The sequence below is a fragment of the Schistocerca piceifrons genome, chromosome 3, assembly GCF_021461385.2.
Source record: "Schistocerca piceifrons isolate TAMUIC-IGC-003096 chromosome 3, iqSchPice1.1, whole genome shotgun sequence".
Taxonomy (NCBI): domain Eukaryota; kingdom Metazoa; phylum Arthropoda; class Insecta; order Orthoptera; family Acrididae; genus Schistocerca; species Schistocerca piceifrons.
In genome coordinates, this window is record NC_060140.1 from 859,089,182 (window position 1) to 859,113,446 (window position 24,265).

The window sequence follows — 24,265 nt, forward strand, 5'->3', positions numbered from 1 at the left end:
ATTAAAATGTTTTCACCTGAGAGTGGTTACCAAATATTGCAGTGTGTGGGTGTGTATTGTTCTGGTGAAAGGCAGCTTTGCATATTGTTTGTTCTGAATGACATGCCTGTTTGCCTGTTAAGTGTTTTGAGGATAGACCTTAGATATTAGCCACAATCTCTGCACAGTAACATTCACTATTACTGTGCCTCTTATACCTGCTTGCTCACAGAACACAGTTGCCTTCATTTTTTTCTTGCGTATTGACCTTTGTGGAAAGATTGCAGCTTTGAAATTTTGAATGACACAACTGTACTGTTTGTTGCTTAATCTTCGCACACACACAAGGCAGCCATGTTTCATTCTTAAATCGTTATGGGAGGGCAGTGGGGGTTGGAATGAATTCTCTCTCTCTCTTCCTGGCATCAATAAAAAGTGTGTGTGTGTGTAGATATAATTCTGTGTGGACGTATCTTTTGAAATTTTCAGCCTTGCTCAGTTTCTGATAATTCAGTATCTCTTTATAATTCAGCCCATTGCTCCCAGTTGTTAATTCATTCATTTCATTCACTGTTTCATTGACCCATTCATTCACTCACATTGTTCCATGTACACCTGCAAGAATCAGAACCTTCAAGAACTTGGAACGAGTCAAAGTATTCGTGAACAGAAGTGAAGCAATTCTTCAAAAAATGAATCTGTAAACTATATTGCCAGTGAACTGTCACTGTACTGTTTTGTACTATGTAGGATGAGTGTAGCAGAAAAGCTGCTACTCTAGAAATAGCTGTTGTCTAAACAAACAATGGAAAATACAGGATGGATTGTATTGTTGTACTACACAGCCACTCCTCTTTTCTATTAGTAGCTTAATATTTGCTTGATTGCATTGGCATTTTTCCATAGAAAATAATTACTTACATCAGTGACAACAGAAGTCTGTTTACATTACAACAAACTTTGTTGATTTGTAGAAGGTGTGAGTATTGAAGTAAATTTTTAACTTTCTTTTAGGTATGTTTTTAACTTTCTTTTCAATTGAAAAATGTAGGAGCAGTGTAAGTACGAGCAGTTGTGAAGATAGGCCTGATGCTCCTCTCATCATCTCGCACTTTGATACGTGTGGTATCTGTGGATGATTCAGAGCCACCAGCTAGCTCAAGTATCGATACAGGGAATCCGTCAGAGATATTCGAGTTCTAGGTGACAGCCACAGCTCATGATTATGCCAGGTGCAGCATCTGCAGCAAATATGAGAGATGGTGTTACCCTCTGATGAGTGTTTACTGGTATACCACAGCCCAGTTATTGTAGCCAGTCTTTTAGTAGTCACTGAAGCCTTATGCACATACCATTGGATAGCAGAAATCAAACAATGGAAAATCCAGAATGCAATGTAACAATTTTATGAAAGGGAAAGTTGTCACTCACCATATAACGGAGATGCTAAGTTGCACATAGGCACAACAAAAAGACTGTCACAAATAAAGCTTTCAGCCCATAAGACCTTCATCAAAAATAGATGACACACACACACACACACACACACACACACACACACACACACACACACGTGAAAAGGCAACTGTTGCCAAACTGCCTGAGGCTGCAGTTTTTGTGTCTGGATTGTGATATATGCTTAGACTACTCGGCTACGCTCTGGACTTATGTTGTTTATTAATTTACCTTGTGATCTCCACTGTCAGTCATCATCAGAACCATCTCTTTTGTTCCACTGGTGTAAGATTTCTGAAATATGTGAAACTTAGTTCGCTCGTGAAGACCCATAAATGCTGGGAAAGAAGCTTCTTAGTGTTACTTTATAACATCCTCAATAGATTTTAATATTTTATAAAAGCTTGCAGCCCCAGCAAGTCCACAGTTTTATCATAAACACGTTCACACCGACTGCCACCCAGGTGCATTTAATCATTCCTATCGAAAGTGTTTGTCGATTGAGGTGTTAAATCTGGAGGTGGGCTTTTAACTGCTGCAGTCACATTGTATTTATTATGATTGTAATTTAAATAATAATTCAGCTCCTCTAAATAATAATTCAGCTCCAAATTTCCTCTGAGTAAAACACTGTTCTTTGTTTTTATTCACTAGAAATTATTTCATACTCTAGCACCATTTGCCATGTTGCTACAACTAATTTCATCATTAAATTCATACAGATCATGTCACAGCTGCTTTCAACTGTATTGCTCACTTACTTAACTTTGAAAAATGCCTACTCTTCTATAGATGCGTGGTACAGTGGTATTCATCACACTGCATTATACCAGTTATTTTTTTCTATTACTTGCAGTTCACATAATATGGCATTTACAAAATTATAAATGTGTTTCTGCTTGTACAGTGTTTAGTAATGAGCTTAAAAATTTAAGAATTCTTTTAAACAAATACGTGTTTTAAGATTTTTTTGACTTATTCTGCATCCAAGAGGTCCATTTCACTTAGGATCTCGAGAAGTAACTTCAGCGTATTTATCGTTTTTTGTAAATATGTATTACGTTTTCTTGTTTTATGACACGTTCTACATTGGTGAGACTCAGCACCTCCGCCATTAGATAACGTAATACTTTGACCTTGCCTGGGTAATGTTTTGTGATATGGCCTTACTCCTGGATTGTGATATATGCTTAGACAACTTGGCTACGCTCTGGACTTATGTTGTTTATTAACTTACCTTGTGATCTCCACTGTGTGTCAAAAATTATATCTAATATGATCCAAAGAAACATATTGAAATCTACTGTTCCAGTACATGTTAACAACAATGTCTGAAATTTCCTTTTTGAGTTATGGAAATGTGAATTTCTTTTACAAAACTATGACCCATGCACTAAGTGTTTTGTTTTTGTCTTTGGCTACTAGACAGCACTGCATGTTACACAAAGGTAGTAAACAAAACACATACATTTTGTATTAATTCACATAAATCCACGTTACGATGGAGGTTTAGACCTCTGAAATGTGTAGTGGAAATAAAATAAAGTGTGACAAGTAACAGTAAACTTGTCCCAATCACTATCAATAACAGTCACAGCAAAGCCTAACTTAAAATGTTTGCATTTAAAGGCTTAAATGACATAATTTCCAAAATAAAATCTTCATCTCAAATATATAGTTTTGAGGCTACTGTAGACAAAAGAAATGCTTATTTATAATTTTGTAACCATCATTTTTGCTACTACAGTAACTTTGACCAGAAATCGTAGTTAGAAATACCTTAGCCTTCCGATTACATACACTTAGTCCGTCCAACGACAGATTCAAGAATATAGTTATGTATGTCACAACTGAAATAGAAAGCTGCTCTTCAAGAGAAATCTTTAAGACAATTCGTATTTGTTTTAACAGGTCATTAATGCCAAGGCAAGCCTTGCAGCCTTCCTCCAGAGTCAGAACAGCCATCACCAGCAACAGCAACAACAGCAGAACAACAACAACAGTAACCATAACAGCAGCAGCAGTAGCAACAACAACAACAACAACAACAATCAAAACAGTAACACGAACAACATGCTTGTCGGTAGCAACTCTAGCAGTACAGCAAATGGCCAGAGTGCCCACCCACACATCCGCCGCAGCATCGTGCTGGACCAGCAGCAGGCAGCGCTTGTCCTCAACCACATCAACCTGCAGAAGGTTGCTGCTGCAGCTGCTGCTGCAAGTGTCAATGGGCTCACGCAGCCTGGGCACCACAGGTATGGCACGTAACGAGTTCTACTCACTTTGTAGCTTTTTTCTTTATTTATTTAGCAGCTAGTTAACTGGCACTACCCAGGTGCGTATGTATCCTGAACTTCCAGCATGCTGGAATAATTGCAGGTCAGCAACTTCTGTTAATCAGTACAACAGAAAACCAACCCAAGTTCCAAATTTCACTTTTTTTATTTACTCGATGACTTTTTTTGGGCTGGGAGCCGTACTAGTTTTGGGCTGGAAGCCATTTTCAAATCATCCAGATAGTCGATACGGTATTTCTAAAAATACAATACCCGTGTCAAGAAAAATATATACATATTATGAACTGCAAATGAACAGTTACGATGCATACAGAATTATCTGTATTTTTGGAAACACCATTTTGACTATCTGGATAATTTGAAAATGGGAAAAAAGTGAAATTTCCAACTTTGGCTGATGGTTTCCCATTGTACTTGTGTTTATACCATCTTATATTAGATAGGAGAAGGAACAAAATCTATATACTATTTGCTTTCAATTATTTTTACGTATTGCCCCAGGCATGCCTTTACCCCTCCTCAATAGTGACATAGTTTCCGTAGATTGTGGGACATGTTATACCAAGTTTGAAATTTCCTCATGCATTCCAGAGTTGGATGGCTCAGGATTATAGGTACGTAACCCACATTTCTCTGGAAAAATGTGAGAGATACAAACATGTATTTCTTTTATTGCGTATATAAATAAATAACAGACATATAAATCATTCAAATAATTGAACTACTAAACATTTTAATAATAATTACAGAAGGTTATGTATGTCTTGCCAAATAAAACTTCTTGATTAAGGTTTGTTGGCGCTGGTAAGTTACAAATGATACACTTACCAAGAACAAAAACCATTTATCCAAATCTGTCATTTTTGTAGAGTCCAGTAACAGTATTATTTTCAACCCTTGTTGTTGCTGTTGTTGTTGTCTTCAGTCCTGAGACTGGTTTGTTGCAGCTCTCCATGTTACTCTATCCTGTGCAAGCTGTGCTTCATCTCCCAGTACTTACTGCAACCTACATCCTTCTGAATCTGCTTAGTGTATTCATCTCTTGGTCTCCCTCTATGATTTTTACCCAGCACACTGCCCTCCAATGCTAAATTTGTGATCCCTTGATGCCTCCGAACATGACCTACCAACCAGTCCCTTCTTCTTGTCAAGTTGTGCCACAAACTCCTCTTCTCCACAATTCTATTCAATACCTCCTCATTAGTTATGTGATCTACCTATCTAATCTTCAGCATTCTTCTGTAGCACCACATTTCGAAAGCTTCTATTCTCTTCTTGTCCAAACTATTTATCGTCCATGTTTCACTTCCATACAATCCTACACTCCATACAAATACTTTCAGAAACGACTTCCTGACACTTAAATCTATACTCGATGTTAACAAATTTCTCTTCTTCAGAAATGCTTTCCTTGCCATTGCCAGTCTACATTTTATATCCTCTCTACTTCGACCATCAGCAGTTATTTTGCTCCCCAAATAGCAACACTCCTTTACTACTTTAAGTGTCTCATTTCCTAATCTAATTCCCTCAGCATCACCCGACTTAATTCGACTACATTCCATTATCCTTGTTTTGCTTTTGTTGATGTTCATCTTATATCCTCCTTTCAAGACACTGTCCATTCCATTCAACTGCTCTTCCAAGTCCTTTGCTGTCTCTGACAGAATTACAATGTCATCGGCGAACCTCAAAGTTTTTATTTCTTCTCCATGGACTTTAATACCTACTCCGAATTTTTCTTTTGTTTCCTTTACTGCTTGCTCAATATACAGATTGAATAACGTTGGGGAGAGGCTACAACCCTGTCTCACTCCCTTCCCAACTGCTGCTTCCCTTTCATGCCCCTCGATTCTTATAACTGCCATCTGGTTTCTGTACAAATTGTAAATAGCCTTTCGCTCCCTATATTTTACCCCTGCCACCTTTAGAATTTGAAAGAGAGTATTCCAGTCAACATTGTCAAAAGCTTTCTCTAAGTCTACAAATGCTAGAAATGTAGGTTTGCCTTTCCTTAATCTATTTTCTAAGATAAGTCGTAGGGTCAGTATTGCCTCACGTGTTCCAACATTTCTGCGGAATCCAAATTGATCTTCGCCGAGGTCGGCTTCTACCAGTTTTTCCATTCGTCTGTAAAGAATTCGCGTTAGTATTTTGCAGCTGTGATTCATTAAACTGATAGTTCAGTAATTTTCACATCTGCCAACACCTGCTTTCTTTGGGATTGCAATTATTATATTCTTCTTGAAGTCTGAGGGTATTTCGCCTGTCTCATACCCTTAGGTTGCTAATAATGGTGCACAGGAGACATATACTATAAGAAAGCCTTCTTTTCTTTTGTATTTCCTTTGATTTATTGGTAAAGTATTGGTAAAGATTCCAGTTCAGAGCTTTGTGACTCTTCTCTGTTTGGTTTTTGCTTATTTATTTCTATTAAGGGAGAAACTTCTTTGAAATTATATTTAGATAAATGGCTCTTTGTTTTCTTATTTTACAGCTACAGCCAACAAATGTTGAGCCTATGTACTTTTTCCGCATTTGCAGACTTCATTTGGTTTGTGATATGTTTTTCCAAAACTGAACGTGAGAAAAAGTGCTGTTAAGTCTTTTATTAACCACAAGTGTGGCTTCTTTTTCATTGTTGACTGTATCACAGCTTACAGTCATCTGTGTGGTACCTATACAGGTAATCACCTTGAACTTTGGAGGGTAAATGACAGGAGCAAAATTACTTTAATGCTTGTGTTTTGCCCTCCACAGGAATCACTGTCCAAATTAAGTATTCATTTAGTTTTAGAAAGGTAGCTTATCTGTCTCTATAAACTTGATGCAATTTCTTGGCCACCAGTGGGTACAATACCTTCACCTAAGACATACGTGTATCCCATATTCAAAATATCATCACGAATCCCAAGGTTATGCACCCAGAACTGGCATTTATAATAAAGCATACCTGTTGTTAGTACTGGAGAAGGTATAGTCCTCTCAAAGTGAAACATCAATACCGGGTGAGTACTACTGCTTGATTCCCTTGCCTGGACATCTCTTGACTTATCTGATTGTGATTGCTGCAACTGGATATTATGCTCTTTTTTCTGAACCTTCTGACAAGGAATTCTGTTAATAATGAAGCTTATCACATCACTGACTTATACCTTTTACTGGGTGATGAAAATATAGATTGAACTAAGTATTAAAACTGTGCTGATATAGATAACAGTGATACAGGAGTAGTGTTCACAGATTTACAGTCAGGTTGATCAATGTTGCATGTCTTAGACATATTGAGACGTGGTACAAGGTACTACTGACAAGTATCTTTTCAGCAGTAATGTAATTGTATGCAGGAAATTTCTTTATGAAACTGCCAACAGTAACTTCTTGTTCTTGACTTGTCTCTTCAGTTCAATGCCGGGATTATAGTTATACCAGAAATTTACAGTGCGCCCTGGAAGAACTTACTATGTACATCACGATCTGCCCGTCCATTTCATCTTGCAGAAAGCAAGTTTGTATCATCACCTTAGGAGATGGATTTCCTTTTATGTATTTATTTTCATCTCTGACACTTTTGTTCAACCCATTATTAAGACTTTTTCATCACCCGACCCGTTTTGCAATAGCTAGAAAATACTGGCTCTCAATTTTTGTAACATATTCTATCATTGTAATTTTTAGGACAAATATGGGACACTTTTAAATATGACTGTACTGGAATGAGCTTAATAATTGTCAGCATATGCACCTTATCACTTTGGTGCTTCAGATTCCTCATGTACTTTTTTCACTGACTGAATTTGGTACTCTTTTACTTCTTCCTGTGATGAACTGTTCTCCCCTAATGGCTCATAATCCCTGGCTGTCTGAATAATCAATATTTCTGTCACCAAAGCTTATGTCTGTATCTGAAACTCCAAACATAACATAAAAAAAGGAAATGCATAATATGCATGACCCATATAATGATTTATATGATTATGTAACAAACTAATGATTGCATCCACTTGAAGTTTTCAAGCATCAAACTTGTGCTGTACTTTCTTTGGAGTTTGGTCTCGTCTCGTGCCAGTTCCATTTGAGTCTGACAACTTTCTTATGATGGTATCCCCACTAGATGGCACAGCAGTCTAACTTTTTAATGTTGTGGGTTAGGACCTATTGCTCTGAGCTATACAGTTGCACATGCCTGTCATCTGCTTCACTCCCCTAGATGACTTAGGGGAGTCATATGGCATAGTATTTTCGGGAAACTTGTCAAACTGAGAAAAAGTTTTTAGAGTGCAAAAGCATGTAACAGGACTCATTTGCGGTGCAAATTCAAGAACATAATGGAGAAACCTGTTTAAGGCACTGGGTATTCTAGCCACTCCTTCTCAGCATATTTATTCCTTAATGAAATTTGTTGCAAATAATATGTCTCTATTTCCAACCAGGAGCTCAAAACATAGTAACAATACTAGGAACAAGGAGCATCTGCATAAAGGCCTAAAATTACTTACCTTGGTCCAAAAAGGGGTCCAATATTCAGGAACACACACTTTCAGTAAATTGCCAGTGCCAGCAACCACTGAAAACTTGGTTTCAGATAAAGAACAGTTTACAAAGAGTCTGAAAGACATTTTGCTAGGCAACTCCTTCAACTCTATAGACGAATATCTTAACAGGGACTGTTAGACCAGCTTAAGTAAAAATGTCTGCTCCATTCCAGTTTTGACAGCACTAGGTCACAACAGCGAAGATCAGGTTGTTGTGTATGAAGAAGTTATTAAAAGTGTGTAACTGTGTTTAATTGTGACAGTGTATTAGTTTTGTAAATTTGTGACAATGTATTAATTTTGTAAATATTAGCAGTTCCAGTTTAATGTATTCACATATTTTAACAGTTTCCTGACAAATGACCAGGGAAACGAGTCTTATATTTTAATGTTCTGTGTCTTTTACATTATACATTCTGATATGTTCCACATGCATGAGAATCATCTCATTTTTCTGTCTGTTGAATGAAAATTGAATCTAATCTAAGTCTCAGTCCCTTAATACTTTTTTTCCAGATAGTGAGCAATACATGTATAGGTGCGGGTGAATCATGAGCTACTGTGTCAGCACATGCACCAGCTCTGCACTGATTTTGTATGGTTGGGGAAGGAGCCAGTTTGGACATATAGTTACTGCCCCTGCAGCCACACCCCTCGTTTGACACAGTTCAGAAAATGTCAAGTGAGCTGTGAGTGCCCTATTTGCTGATGAAGAAAGTAAGTGGTAAGAAACTTCTGACCCATTGGAGCCATAAAATTGTGTGGAACATACACAAGTTTGTCAAGGACGAGGCTGATCTAAAGCAACCCATAAATTTGAGATGTGTTCTGTCACGTGTTGCCAAATGTGTGATTGACAAGAGAAACCTACATCTCTTATCACACCGCATAAGAACGATCATAGAGAAAAACTGAAAGCAAAGTTGATGATTCATGAGTTATTTGGAATATGATATAAGGCTTCTACAAATTGGTTGCTGAATGCCCAACAATGAGCGCTTCACTTACAGTGTTAAAATAAGATAAACAACTGGGAGCTTCTGTGTTCTACAAAGAGAGTCTTGACTAATGCGTCAACATACTGGGACTCAGTCATAAAAGAGGTGGCTGAGATTAGAATGAACAGCAACAATTTCAACAGAGACCAGGGCTACACACTGAGTAGGGTGTGGGGGCAGGCTTTGGATGTCAAAAAGAAGGAACATTGGACGCTTAATGCTTGTAGGAGGCAGGAGCGGCAGCTTCAGATGTGGCACTGGCCCTTTGTGCCACCTGACCTCACTCAGTCTCGCGGTGGGCTGGAACTGACCAACTTGCCTTCTGCGCACGCATCATTTCGGCCCTTTCTGATTGGTGCCAGCAGCTGTAATTGTAGGTATGTAAGTGGGGAATAGTGGCAGTCCCAGCAGTCAGTGGTTTTACTCCTGACGATGACTGTGGAGCTATCCATCGAAAGCTCGAGAATTTTATTGGAATTGACACGGCTTGAAAACCGAGAAGATTTTATCCAGTCATGCCACCATAAAATACTCCGAGGACACGTGTGGTTTTCTTTTTATTATGTATGTCATTGGCCTATTTCAACCTTTAATGATTTTCAAGCAATTGAGAACAATATTATAAACAACAACAGCAACAATATTATAAAACAATGTTATAAAAAGGATAAGGATAATTGCTACTCGCCATATAGTGAAGATACTGTGTCACAGATAGACACAACAAAATGAGATTTCATCTAACAGGGCGTTTGTAAAAAATAGACCCCCACTACCAACCCCCCCCCCCCCCCCCCCCACACACACACACACACAAATGCAACTCTCTCGTACACATGACCACAGTCTCTGGGAGCTGAAACCAGTCTGAAAATGACTAAAAGTTGAAATAGGCCATCCACATGGATAATAAAAAGAATACAGCCTACCTGGACCATGACTTGATTCTCAAATCTCTTGCACTAGCACCACATGAATCAATGTCATGTATTGTTTGCACTTCAGCGTATCTTGAGGCTGTTGGAAAACAAGTATTGTTTATGGAGCCCTGCCCTTCTCAATTCTTCATCTCTAAATGTAAGACAACCCCTATACACTCTAGTGAACAACATAAAAATGTTGACCTCAGCAGCAATAATTTAATCTGTAAATATAAGACAACCCTATATTTTTTGAATGACGAATATGGGAAAAAAATCTTGTCTTACAATTGGGTAAATATGGTATTTACAAAGTGGAACTATTACCTTATTAAAATAAAAAACTAAAGCAGAATGCCAGTTTTCAGTTCTTTGAGCCCCATTGTGCCGCTGAGCTTTGATGTACAGTGCAAGAACTTTTACAAAAGAAGTACGTTATTTCACATTGGCCGATTCAAATAAATCATAGAAGAAAAGTTTCATAGGAAAGGTGAAGAAGAGTGTGCTTCACAGTGCCGTCACATTTTTAAATCAGATGAAGATTATCTTCCAGTGGAACAAACTATTGACACAGTGTACAAACTGATGGTTCTAATAGCAATGAGAACAATGGTGGGAGCAGCGGTGATGCTGAAAATTACTGCCAGACCACTTATACAGACTCACATGTGTGGCCCCAATGGGCACATTTCAGGTGTGTGCTGCCTGACAATGTAATACTTTTGAGATGGGTAGTATGAGCCCTTACACACGTTGTCAGCCCCATGTGGATACTTTTTTCTCCTGATGTGCAGTTTGTAGCACATGCTGCACCTCACTAACTGTAAGAAATTTGTTTGAAATTCCATCAGTATTAGCAGGACATTCGTATATCTTTGCTGGATCCCAAGATATAAGGAATGACCAAGATAACAATCTGGTGGAACGTGGGCAGAGGATATAGAAACATGCAAGAGAGACATGGATGGCTATAAATGAAGACAGTATAATGTGTGGAAAAGTCTAGAGGACGCTGTTATCCTGAAGTGGATGCCAGCCAAGTGGCTATTTTTCCTCCTCCTCCTCCTCCTCCTGCTGCTGCTATGATGATGATAATGATAATGATGATGATGATGATGATGATGATGATTACAGTCATCAACTGATTTCGTCTTTATGAAATTGCTCTTAACATACCACTGATCTGGTTCCAGAATATTGGAATTATTTATTAATACTCATTTCAAGCACTAAAGTTCATTAGTTAAAAGTAGATCCCAATATTGCTGACAGTATTTTCATGGTATATCTGACCATGTCAACAGTGGATGTAAATGCTGGCCTAAAATTACCATGATTGTCTGTCCTTAGTCTTTCATTTTTATGCACTATTTTGTTCTCAAGATCTTTAGAAAATGCTGTGCTAATACAAAGCAGAGGCAGTATTTACACAACTGAACATTTTTCTAAAACTGATGATTTCTCGTTTTACAGGACTGCATCATTACCGAACTTCTTGGGCTCGTTTGTGACACAGCAATCATCTATGGCTGATGGAAGTGTCAAAGTAAGTGTGACACAGGCACCACCTACAGAAGCCACAACAGCCGCTTTCATCATTCCAAAGGTCCCACCGCCACATTATGACGAAGCAACGAAACATATCGAGGTGTGTGTTTGCTACAGATACAAAACTGTACCATCTCTTTTGGTGTCTCTACATATGTGTATGTACTCCACAAGCTACTGCAGAGCACATGACAGAGTGTACTGTTGCTAACCATTCCCTTCCGTCCCTTTTCTGTTCCACTAGCAAATGGAGCACGAGAAATCTTATTGCCTGTCGGCCAGTGTATGAGCTGTAACCTCTATTATTTCGTCCCTGTTATCCTTTCGTGAGGTGAATTTCGGAGGCAGTATAATCATTCTGTAGTCTGCTGCAAATGCTGATTCTCTAAACGTTCATAATACCGTTTCATAACGCTCTAGTACCGTTTGAATCAACTTGTAACGAATCTAGCAGCATTCCTCTGAACTGCTTCAGTGTGTTCCTCTTTAATCCAACCTGGTCTGATCTGCACAACATTCTGTACCTGGTCTTCTCTATAGAAACACTACATTTTTCCAGAATACTCCCAATAAACTATAGTTAGCCATTTTCCATTCCTACAACTGACCTTATGTGCCCGTCCCATTTCCTGTCATTTTGATACTTTACACCTAGATATTTAATTGAGCACCATACTGTTTATACTGTATTTGCTCATTGGATGAATGTTTCTATTACATCAACTTACATTTATCCGCATTCAAACTGGGCTGCCAGTCATTGAGCCAAATATAAATTCTATCCAGGTCTTCCTGAGGCTCCTCTGCAGTAACTCAGTGGTACACAACAACTTCAGCAGCAAACAGTCCCATGATGCTGCACACCCTGGCTGGCCAACTGGCTCCTTTCACTAGAAGGGGCACAGATGCATTTGCAGTAATGGGAAAAGTTGGAGGTTTACTTGCTTTAGTGTTGAATTATGGCTTGTGTCCATAAGACCACAGACTTAAACCTGGGACACCTAGCATTTATGTCAGTCAGATGTAACAACCACAATCGAGTCCAGATCCAAAAGCAGGATCGTCAGTGAAGTACAGGTCTTAGAACTGAAAGGATATTTGTTATGACATCAGTGTAAAGCCAGAACAGACCTGACCTCCTGGTCATACACTGCAGCTGTTTGTTATACAAACACAGGTTATTCCAGAATGCTGATATTTATACAAACATCAACTATTCAAGAATATACCAACATTACAAACATAAGATATTTCACGAAACTTTCAGCAATGGTAAATACTAAATAACAAATAATTTCTGGCAGATGCATTCAAACTGTCCTCCCACAGCATGCCAGCTAGCAAGCTAACCGCAGTGCTGTGCTGCAGGTGTTAGCTCACAAGAGTTTTGTCCTGCGGCATTTGGGAGTACACCATCTGTCACATTATTGGCAATACTTGGATGCATTCATTGGACTTAGTAATTAGACAGCAAGCTGCAGATCTTTTAGATTACAAAATATAACTTTTATACAGAGTGCAGCGTGGGAACTTCATTATTTGAAACACTCGGCACACAGTGGCCGTTACTCATTGCTGCGTGGGTTTCAGTTCAATCAAAAGTGTGAGACTTAACGTTTTCTTTAAGGTTAGTGTAGCAGCGATCGTGCAATGGGCAAGAGAGGAGTGCGCGTTCACCATTGTGGCCTACTTTTCGAATGGACATTCTGTCATCAGAACTCGGCATGCATTCAGGAAACAGTTCAACATAGTGCCTGCAGGTCGTGTTCCTGATAGGAAATCAATTGTTGTGTGGGTAGACACCTTTATGGATACCTTAAGTGTGCAGGAAAAGAAACCAGGACCTTCAAGAACCACCAGACTGCCTGAAAACATTGAGAGGGTACGGATGTCGATTTTGAATTCCCCCAAGCGATCTGCACGCATACGTGCAGCTACCCTTGCAGTTTCTGAACACACAGTGAGACAAATTCTTCATGATGAGTTGAAATTTCATCTGCATAAACTGCCAGTGGTGTACACACTTCATGCACGTGATTTTGTTTCACGAAAAAATGCATGTGAAGCGTTGATCGACGAGGTGCTTCGTGACGCCTTAGTGTCCTTCAGCAATGAGGCACTTTTTCATTTGTCTGGCTGCATGAATAAACAGAATACACAGTACTAGAGTGGCACGAACCCCTGAGAACATCATGAACAGCCCCTGAATACTGAACCTGTGACTATTTGGTGTGCACTGTCTAAAGATGGCATTACTGGCCCACGGTTTTTCGAAGAGAGCGATAAGGCAGTGAGCATTATGTTCAGATGATTGAACAGTTGTTATTTCCAGAACTTGAAGAAATGGATGTGGATGATGTCTGGTTCCAACAAGATGGCGCCATGGCACACATGGCATGAACATCGATGACCGTGTTGCGCGAATTCTTCTCCGATCATCTCACCTCTTTGAGGGGCAATCTCCAGCGGCCAGCACACTCATCGAATTCAGCGCTGTGGACTTTTTCTTGTGGGGATGTCTTAAATCTTTGGTGTATACCAATCGTCCACAGACCCTGGCTGAGCTACAGAACAATATTCGTGTTGCTATTGCCGACATCGACAGAGACGTCTTGGAAAAAATGGACTGAAACTTCAGATTTTGACTTTCCAAATGCATTGAACAGAACGGAGGCCGCATTCAAGATATCATTTTCATAACTTAATGGAACAAAACTTTAGATGTTACTCTTTGGAAATAAAAAATAATTAAAATGATGCGTCTAATACTTTCTGATTTATGATTTTTTTAAAATAGGGAAGTCCCTGTGCCGCATCCTGTAGTACGAAAGTTCTAGTAGAATGTAAATACTTTAAGAGTAAAGGGAACCCATTCACCGAAAGGCACAAGTCTTCAGTCAGCAACAGGTTCACACACAAAAGAAAAGAAAGAAAACTTGCTAGATTTTGGGAGTCCCAGCACTGCAGCCTTGCAGGTGAACTAGGGTATTGTGGGGGTTGTGCTGGAGAGGGTGGGTAAAGGGAGGGAGGTGCAGAAAGCAGGGAGTGGGTAACTAACAGCTCAGAGGGAGGCTGTCAGTTTGCTGGCTAGGAATGTGAGAGGGAGGGATGGCAGGCGCACAGGCCAGACACATGATGCACAGGTGTTGGAGCTGGTGGGTAGTGGCACACAGTGAAGCTGATGTGGAGAAGTGGATTGGGAGGGTATGGTGAGACAGAGAAAAGGGAAACTAGTGTGTGGAGGGTATGGGGACGATGGTGTAATGGAGATTGAGGCCTGGAGGGTTACGGGAGCAAAGGATGTGTTGCAAGTCCCATCTGTTTAATTCAGAAAAGCTGATGCTGAAAGTAATGATCTGGATGGTCCAGGTTATGAATCAGCCATTGAAATCAACCATGTTGTGCTCCACTATGTGTTATGATACCTTTGTGGTCAACTTTGTTCTTAGTCACTGTTTAGTGATGGCCATTAATTCTGGTGGACATAAAAAGCAGTGCAGTGATTGCAGCACAGTTGGCTGCTTTCACAGGTGGCCCTGCCACTGATGGGATAGGGTAAACCTGAAAGAACTGTAGTGCTGGGTGGATGGCTTCTACAGGTCTTGCACCTGGATGACACCTGTGGCAAGGGATTGGGATTGGGAGTGGAATAGGGGCACACCAGGATGTTGAGTGACAGAACATAACTTTAGGAGCGGTTGTAAGAATCTTGGGTAGGATGTCCCTCATTTCAGGGCACGATGTATAGATAAAGCCTTAGTGAATGGTATGGTTCAGTTGTTCTAGTCCGGGGTGATAGATAAAGCCTTGGTGAAGGGTGTGGTTCAGTTGTTCCTGTCCATGGTGATACTGGGTGACAAGAGGGGCGTTCCTTCCTTGGTGATTCTTGGGCGTGTGAGGATATGGCACAGGAAATCCATTTGTGGACTAGGTTTTGGGGAGTAGTGCTTGCCAGTGAAGCTGGTATGTGAAATTCGGCTTACTAGGCAAGGGAATTCTCATTGCTGTAATTACGCCGTCCACAGGTGGCCAGACTGTAGTGGAGGGATTTTTTGGTGTAGCTGTCAAATTGCAGGTACTGTTGATGATTATTGGGTTTAATTAGAGTATCTTGGCCCCAAGTCCAGATCACAAAGATATCATCAATGCGCCTGAACTAGACAAGGTGCTTAGGGTTTTGGGAGGCTAGGAAGGCTTCCTCAAGAGGCCTCAAAAGAGGTTGCTGAAGGCAATGGCTTTTGTTCACAGTTTCCGATCACTATCAGCTGTGCTCATGGCCATCTAGGAAGAATGCACACCACTTGGAGACATTGCTAGGGTCCATACAGTCATCCCCATCCACACCACATGTGCCCCTGTGAATTTCACTTGGTTTATGCCCTTTGGCCCAGAAATATCTAACTATACTTCGCTGCTCTTCACAAGTTGATGACAGTGACATGTATGCCATGTATGTATCGAAGTTCAGGCTTCTGTTGCTAAGAGCTGCACATGAAAACAAAATACCCTCTGTTTTATTGCACAAACTTCGAACAATATCACTGTGAAATTTCAACATTCCAGCTGCAATAGCAAGGGGAGGGGGGGGGGGATTATTGTGTGTCACTTTCCGATTCCCTCTCGTATTCAGACAGCAGGCCTTCCGTCATCTTCAGGTGATACCCATAGAATGAGCATCTTTGCTGCATTGCTCTGCTGCCCTTCCTTGACTACCGTGGAGGTATTGTTATGACATTGCATACTTGGATGTCAGTTGCCCCAAAACTTGGATTCTGGTGTAAGTGTTTTGGCCAAAAATACCAGCTTGCTACATTCTGATTGTAGTGTAAAGTGTAAAGGAGTCACATTTCATTGTGAGGTAACTTGCGAGTTGTGGCACCATGGAAATATTATATGTTCGGAATTGGGGCAGCCGCACAGGATGCTCGTCAAAGCCGGGGCCCGGCAACAAACACGTGGTGGCAAACATTAGTCGGACGAGAGGGGTAGCCCCTGCACATGGTCCAGCTGCATGGCTGGGAATTTTGCTGTGACGAGGACGGTGCTTTGTGTTGATGAAGGAGACACGCTGGGAGTGCCAAACATGGCGGACTTTGTGAAGCCTTAATGGCAGACATTTCACAGTTCATATAGAAATTAATAGTAGCCAGATGAATCATGATACCTCAAAAAGGAACATTTTTCTGTTCCCAGCAACAAAATCTTCACTGAAAAGAACAAGACATGAGACAACTGAAATTGTGAAAGAAAAAGCAACTGAGATGATGAGCATGCTATCGGAAGAGAACTTCAAACACAGCTTTGAGCAGAGCAAAATTTACAAGGAGCAGTATAAATGTAGTAGAGAGGAATATTTTGAAGGGGATAATGCAAAACTTCTGAAGAAGTAAAAATAAAGAATGTTATATATTTCAGCCATGCCTTGTACATAGCACACCATCATTTCGTGAATGATAATGGCAACTGGAGCTGTGGAGAAACAAATCAGTGTGGCTTTTCTGCACACACAGTGTTCCATGGTGCAGTCTGCTGTGCGCTTGACTAGGATGTCCAAAACCTGGAGTTCACCACTCTCTTACACATTGGTAGCGAATCTGATACTGTAGGCGCAGAGATTCCAGATGTTGGAAAAACTCCTAAAGCCTTTCACTCAGCTATGGCTACATACAAATTTGTGATCACCATATTTGAATATGTAAATGTTTGCATCTGGCTGGACATCTGAGAACAATACAGACAGTTGATTCACCAGGAAAGCTGAAGGTCACACGTCTGCCCTTTGACCTTGTAGCTTCCTATTTGTAGCACTGCCTAGCGTGCTGTAGGAAAGAACTCAGCTTCTTTGTGGAGAAATAAATGATGTGCATTCTCCTCACATAGTAAAAAAGTAAAGCAGTCGTCAATCTGAAGATTGTTTCGAACACCACATTGCTGTACTAGGCACAGTCCTGATGGAGATAGTATGCTGTTGCCTTCCTATACTCAGAGATGAATACTTTTAAAAATTATACTAGTATTTTGTTTAATTGTGCTGCTATGTAATGAATTATCTTAATGTTTGCGAGTTGACTGCAGCTGAGTGTGGCTCTAAGCCATTTTACCTGCTCGTACTAACTTATTGTTTAATATTTCCATTGTATGTGAATCACTATGTCCCTCACTTATTTCCAACACTTTATTTACTGTGTAGTATAATGTGTTCAAGATTCTAGGCAGCACCAGCTCCACATGTTGCTGTGCTACCTGTTAGTTTATGGTCACGGCTAAGTTGGAACGACGAGCCAGTTACCTGCTGTCGTCGCGGATACTTCCTCCTCCTAGTCTTGTGCCAGGCAGGAGAAATCGAGCTTTGCAAGTGACTCCATTAATTAGAAGTAACTCCATGTTACTGTCACCTCCACCCCTAGAGGTTACATGTCATCAGGACTGCTACCAGTCACCCTACTGACCAAGAAAAAAAATTAATTCCACCATAATTTTGTCCACTTCTTATTATTTTTACTTTCACATGCAAATCTCGCCCCAAAGTGTGCAAGGGAGTGTCTTACCTTATCTCCAGCAGTACTTTTTCCACACAATAAGTCATATCTGTACCATGTTTTGTTGAAATTACTCTAGACATTCCAAAAATTTGCAGTGCACCTCATGTGTACACACATACATTCTCTCTCTCTCTCTCTCTCTCTCTCTCTCTCTCTCTCTCTCTGATTGATTAACATTTAACATAAAAAGTAAATGTTTTTTGCCCCACCTGATTTACTACACTGTCTGTTGAAATTCAATGATATCAAATTTTGATAAAAGTATTAGCAGCTAGCAGCTTCATCAGGTGAGCAGAGGTAGGTGTGTGTGTGTGTGTGTGTGTGTGTGTGTGTGTGTGTGTGTGTGGGTGGTGTTTTATTCTTTTATTATACTTTATGCGATAGTCGTAATGTTTTGGAGGACTGTCAACAAAATGAATTCTGCATGTATTGGTACAGGATGAGCACCAGGCTGCCAAGCAGAGGCACGTGAAGAGCCAGATTGTGGACGACGTGTTGGAGATACTCATCAAGAATGGAGAGCTGCCCCCTAGTGCGGCCCAGGACCCAGCCACGCCAACTTCGGGACCTGCTGGAGCCTCTTCAGAGTCCCCCCAGTTCCTTTCTGTTATCGACACAGCTTCACCTCCACCACCACCTCCACCCCCGCCGCCACCACCACCGCCTCCGCCACCACCTCCACTGCCGCACGTGTCCGGTGATGCGGCAGACTTCCGTGATGAAGATCTGGATTTCCTGCTGGAGGAAGTGGCGAGGCCCTCAGGTGTCGTGGACTCGGATGGTGTGGAAGCTGACCTGGGCCTGGCCCTTGACCTGAGTGTCCTCGATCCTACAGACTTTGGCGCACTCGATTCTGATGCTGAGATGGAGGTGGCTCACCCTCCAGATGCCGGGTCCATTTCTTCAGCCGTCCCAACTGCCGACGAGCTCATGGATGTAGACGTCCCGGTGGACATGGACGTGACTGATGTGGACTGGTTGGATGGTCTAGTGCCACCTGCACCTGCCGATACAGACGTCCCGTCACCGCCACACCTCCCGACTCCCGTCACCACACTTTTCCCGGGTCCCTCGACTGTGTGCGGGAGCACAGGGTACGATCCGCTGCTGTCGGATACGCGGGACCCGTTTGACCTGTTTGGGACGGAGGATGTGGACTTCAGAGTCACGGGCGAGCTTGGATCAAACCTGTCGTGGGACCGCCTTGACTTTGCCACGTAATCGTTGTGCAGATAGTACCGTAGTCTGCTAGCTGCAAAACAAAATACCACAGTAATTTGGCAATATTGGATGGTGTCTAAATTGTTAAATTATTTTTTTTGTTCTGTGCCACTAGATTGTAGGTTGAGGTTTGAAAGTGTTTGAATTTGTCCTTTTTCCCAGAGCTTCCCAGTTTGTCATATGCTCACCCCTTGCCTGTACCAATTTCCCATGTTTGTATGATGGCAGGAATGTGTGGTGCCTAACCCATTGTGATTTGTAGGTGCATTTGATTTGACAGAAGATTCCTGAGTAAGTGGGTGCAACAGTAGAAGATGCCTAAACATTTTTTTCAGGCTGTTGAGGCTGAAGTGCAGTGACAGTGGATGTTATTTCTTGATCAGTGTGGCGAAATTTGGGTGGTAAAGATGTTTTTGTGCTTCACATGTTCCTGCACAATGTGTGTTAAGTAGATTATCAGTGTATAGAACAATTGTGGAGCAATTGAGACTTTTTGTGTACTTAACATGTTGATATAGAAGTAGCAGTGTTACAACTACTGCTGCCCATGTAAAGCGTTGTGTGCACTTTGCGTTACTTGTTATTTTTAATTTTTTTTTTGTATTTGTCGAAGGTGCAAGCGTGTGTGTGTGTGTGTGTGTGTGTGTGTGTGTGTGTGTGTGTGTGTGTGCGCGCGCGCGCGCGTCCACATACGATAGTACTCGTGTGCACATCTGTATGCATAAGGTTGTACATATCCAAATGTTTGTTTTGTAATACTGTAAACAACCGTAATATCGTGTGTTCCTATTTGTAAATGAATTTGGTGCTTATTGTACAGTGTGTATGTGCAAATACGGTAGAAGAAATTAGCCTCATGGCATTTAAAATGTGCTCACTTTTCTATAAATGTGACTATTTCATAAATATGAAATATTATTTAGTATTTATTCTTTATGACCAAGTCACGGATAAAGATATATATAAATCTTACTCCAGTCTGTTACCCTGATTGGATTGTGTATATCAATGAAAGCTGAAAAAATTGTTGGGTTATGCAGATTTATTTCTGAATATGTTGTGTGTTAGTTTTGCAAGTGAGAGTGAAATAACAAATGTTCACTGATAACGGTTTTCAAGTGTAATGCTATTTATATTCTCGTGTTGCCATTCTAAAAGCCTTTGTGATCCAAGTACAGCAGCTGTCTCAATCACAGTTTCTTCACAAATGCGCAGCAGAATTTCTTCACACTCAGCTCTGCCATGTGCCGAAGCAAACAGCATTTGGAAGCCATTACGAGAAAATAAGTGTCGCCATCTGTGAGTGACTTGAGTTCAGCAGTACTTTATATATATACATACGTATATATGGGAAAAACTGAAACACACACAGCTCTGTGGCATGTACTGGTTGCATTCCTAATGCAAGAGCATTGCTCACATTATAATTTTTTAATCAAGATGGAAACTTAACTCTGCGTTGTGATGCTGTCTTGATACATACTTAATGTTTCCTGTGGTTTTTAGTGACATTCCATGTAAAAAAAAATTAAAGTTGTTTTCCCCAGGCCTAGTTTCCTTCATTCTATCATTTAAAATGTGTGTCAGTAGGGACAGACTGTGGACAAATTACAAATCATGCTATGCAATTTATAAGGTATTTCTGCAAAATACTACTTTGTTTACTACATCCATTATTTTTATTTGTCAAGTTTTATGAAATGTATCTTCGAGTGACACTCACCCTCTTTATTGTTACATTTTCAGTGTTATATTTGTAAGAATTTGACAGCAACTTCATTCACTGAAGTGTGCTTGTGTAGTTCCATTGCATGACTAATTAAATCCAAACCATTCGTTGCACATTCCAGAAAGTCTGAACATATCCGGAAAAGGATTGTAGGGTCTGCATGGAGACACATGATGTGGACCAATTTTAGGGCAATATTGCAGCCTGTACATTAATTTTGGATTTGTCCAAATCGTCTCAAATTTTTATTTGTTTCCGACTACCAAAAATATTCTGTCATGCTAATATACTACAAAGTGTGCCATGTCGTCAGTCTGTCCAAAAATGTGTGTTGAGAAGAGCAGTTGTATTCGTTTGTAGATAACAACTCTTAAAAAGTGAAAGAAAGAAAGCCCAGTTACATGGGGAAAGAATTCTTGTGATGCAGACTAGCTAGTTTTGATTCAATACAATTATCTGGGCTTCCTGTGTTTAATGTTCCTGAGGAATGATATGTTGGGATGCAGTTCTCACGGTCACAAAGACTGGATGGTGACAATGTATACACACAGAAGTGAACAATACATTTCCCACAAACTAGTGGCATAGTTCATATCTTTTCAGTTTTTAGTTTTTTTAAATTTAGAGACTATAGGTAACAGAGAATTTTTACATGCAAGCTCACCATTCGGTCATGAAAGATTTCACATTATTCATTTTTATTTTTGTGAATCTTCAGCATGTGTATTTGCCTTTACTTCTGTGATTAGCTTTTTACAATGTGTTGGCTATGTCAGTATGTTTGTTCATTTGTAAAAGAACAGGGAAAACTGACTTTATTATTTTCTTTTTTTCCCTTTCAAAATCCACAGCTAATGTATTCTTAACATGTAGTTAAGTGCTAACTACAAAGTTAGTTGTACAGAATGGTCTGCGAGAATCACTTTTATGTTTCCCTCACCCCTAATTAGAGCATTCAGTTTCACAAAGTACTTTTGCAACATTAGCAGATTGGTTTGAGACTGTCTGAACAGACTTGAAGCACAAAATATAAATTTGTGGACTGCATATTTTCAGTATCCAAATTTTTGAATTGGGACCATGCAGAGGAGTTAAGACAGAGTTGTTATTTAAAATGTTCTTTATTTCAGTGCTTGAAAAAAGCTTTATTTATGAATATAGTGTGGTGTGATGAAATAGTTGCAGATTAGAGTTTATTTTCAGTAAGTAGCTGTGAGAATGGGAAGAGAAGTCGAATGTGTGATACCCATTTTCTGAGTGAGGAGTATGTTCGGGTTTCACAAATTTTTCCAGTAAATTTGCTTTAGATTACTGCATACTTTTTTGTTTTTTCTCCTTCTCCTGGCAAGAAGTTACAACTAACTCTTGCCTCGTAGGAGGAGACTGGGCTGATTTCTTTCCTTTATACAATACATATGTTTTTAAAATGTAAATATGTTAATATTAATAACCCTTGTAACTAGGGTTCATTATGGTCAGTTCAAATAAAACTGTGTATTGATTTGGTCTGCTTTTCATTTATTGTTTCAGTTATTTCATGTAAGCTGTAACCTATTGATTTTTAATAATGCTGAATGTTCACCACGAACTTGTATTATTTACAGCACACACATTTATTTATAAACTGTTATTTATTTTTTCCATCTTAAAAATGCTGTAATTTAAGACTGTTTTACACTACTTACATTTCACTTTTATTTACAAAGAATCATCAGTGATCATTGATGTTCATTGCTCTCTTTTAATGTTCTGAGGTCAAAGGGTTTTCCCTCATCATTAGCTGACACTGAAGCTGAAAAAACTTGGTTGCCCTTTCACCCTTTCCTATAGTTTTGGTTTTTAGGAACCCGCATTTTCTTTTTCGTCTGTGTAAATCTTCACAAAAGTTGTCTCCATAGAAAAGTTTACAATGATTTCACCATTCAGCTCTTTGTATTGTGTGTTCATTTCAATGGTCATCCTTGCAGTATGCTTAAGATGGGAAAAAATTATTCATATATAACAGCTGCTGTGGTAGATAGTCTAGCAAAAAAATATATTACACATTTATTTATTTTGTGTTTCATAAATCTTTGTCTTTAACAGATCAGGATGTGGAACGACTCAATTTTATAAGTTTGTGGTGGTTATTACAATACAACATTCCATAAAACTAAGTAAATAGTGGCAACCAATTTTTTAAACCTTAAATTTGTACATGTTAGGTAGGTTCCTTTATAAAAAATTACAATATTGAGAAGCACCTATGAAGATACACACTCATACATGTAAGGATTTGAGGATGAATGTAAATTTGCAAGTGTTGGATAGTATACAGTATGATTCAGTAAATCTTTCAGAGTGTAAGGTGATCCTTGAAACAAGCAAAGTCATAAGCCTTGCATAAGTATTAAAGGAGCTCATTATCCACAACACATTCAATTTGTGGAAGGAGAGCATTAAAAAACCTACCAGCCATTGAATTTCTGCACTATACTGAAGTTTGTAAGCTGTAAGTGGACATCTGCTTTTCTTCTAATGTGACGACTGTGACATATGTTTTGAGTTTAAAACAGGGATTTAATTTTTCATTATAAAACACAGCAGGAGAATATATATTGTACAATAAGTATGAGGATTTTGAATTCCTTAAAAGTGTACAAGCATATTTAAAAATATTTGTTGAAACTGATCTAATTTTATCAGAGGAGTTCTTTGTTGACATGTCCCATGTAGAGGCTGGTGACAGCATAGAAAATATGTTCCTCTATCCTCGAGGTCCCAGAATTAACAGAGAACATATGTTATAAATGACAATCAAATACATGGAAATATATATCTACTTATGCAACTGTTTGAGAGACAGGCAAAGATTTACACTTTTGTTATTTGTTGTGAAGATTCGAACTGCACTGCAGTATGTGAGCCTCTTGTTAAGAAAGGTGTTGTCAGGGTAAACCTCATTCCACTCTTTTTTTTTTTTAACTGAATTTAGTTTTCATTTTAAAACTAAAATGTAAGCTTTTTGCTGCTGTTTTTCTTGACATTCAAAAATGGAA

At 39.6% G+C, this 24,265-nt stretch overlaps 1 protein-coding gene across 4 annotated transcripts in view; it reads left to right on the forward strand.

The window, feature by feature from the left end:
• The window catches only part of LOC124790136 (myocardin-related transcription factor A-like), a 101,201-nt gene extending 78,470 nt beyond the window's left edge, over positions 1–22,731 (forward strand). For 3 of the 4 annotated variants that reach the window (XM_047257721.1, XM_047257722.1, XM_047257723.1), the window contains 3 exons: positions 3,343–3,692; positions 11,661–11,835; positions 18,716–22,731. In XM_047257721.1, coding sequence (XP_047113677.1) covers positions 3,343–3,692; positions 11,661–11,835; positions 18,716–19,498 — 1,308 coding nt within the window. In that variant the 3' untranslated portion in view covers positions 19,499–22,731. The remainder of the gene's footprint in view (positions 1–3,342; positions 3,693–11,660; positions 11,836–18,715) is intronic. The other variant, XM_047257720.1, reaches the window with a different exon arrangement.
• The last annotated feature ends 1,534 nt before the right edge of the window (positions 22,732–24,265 follow it).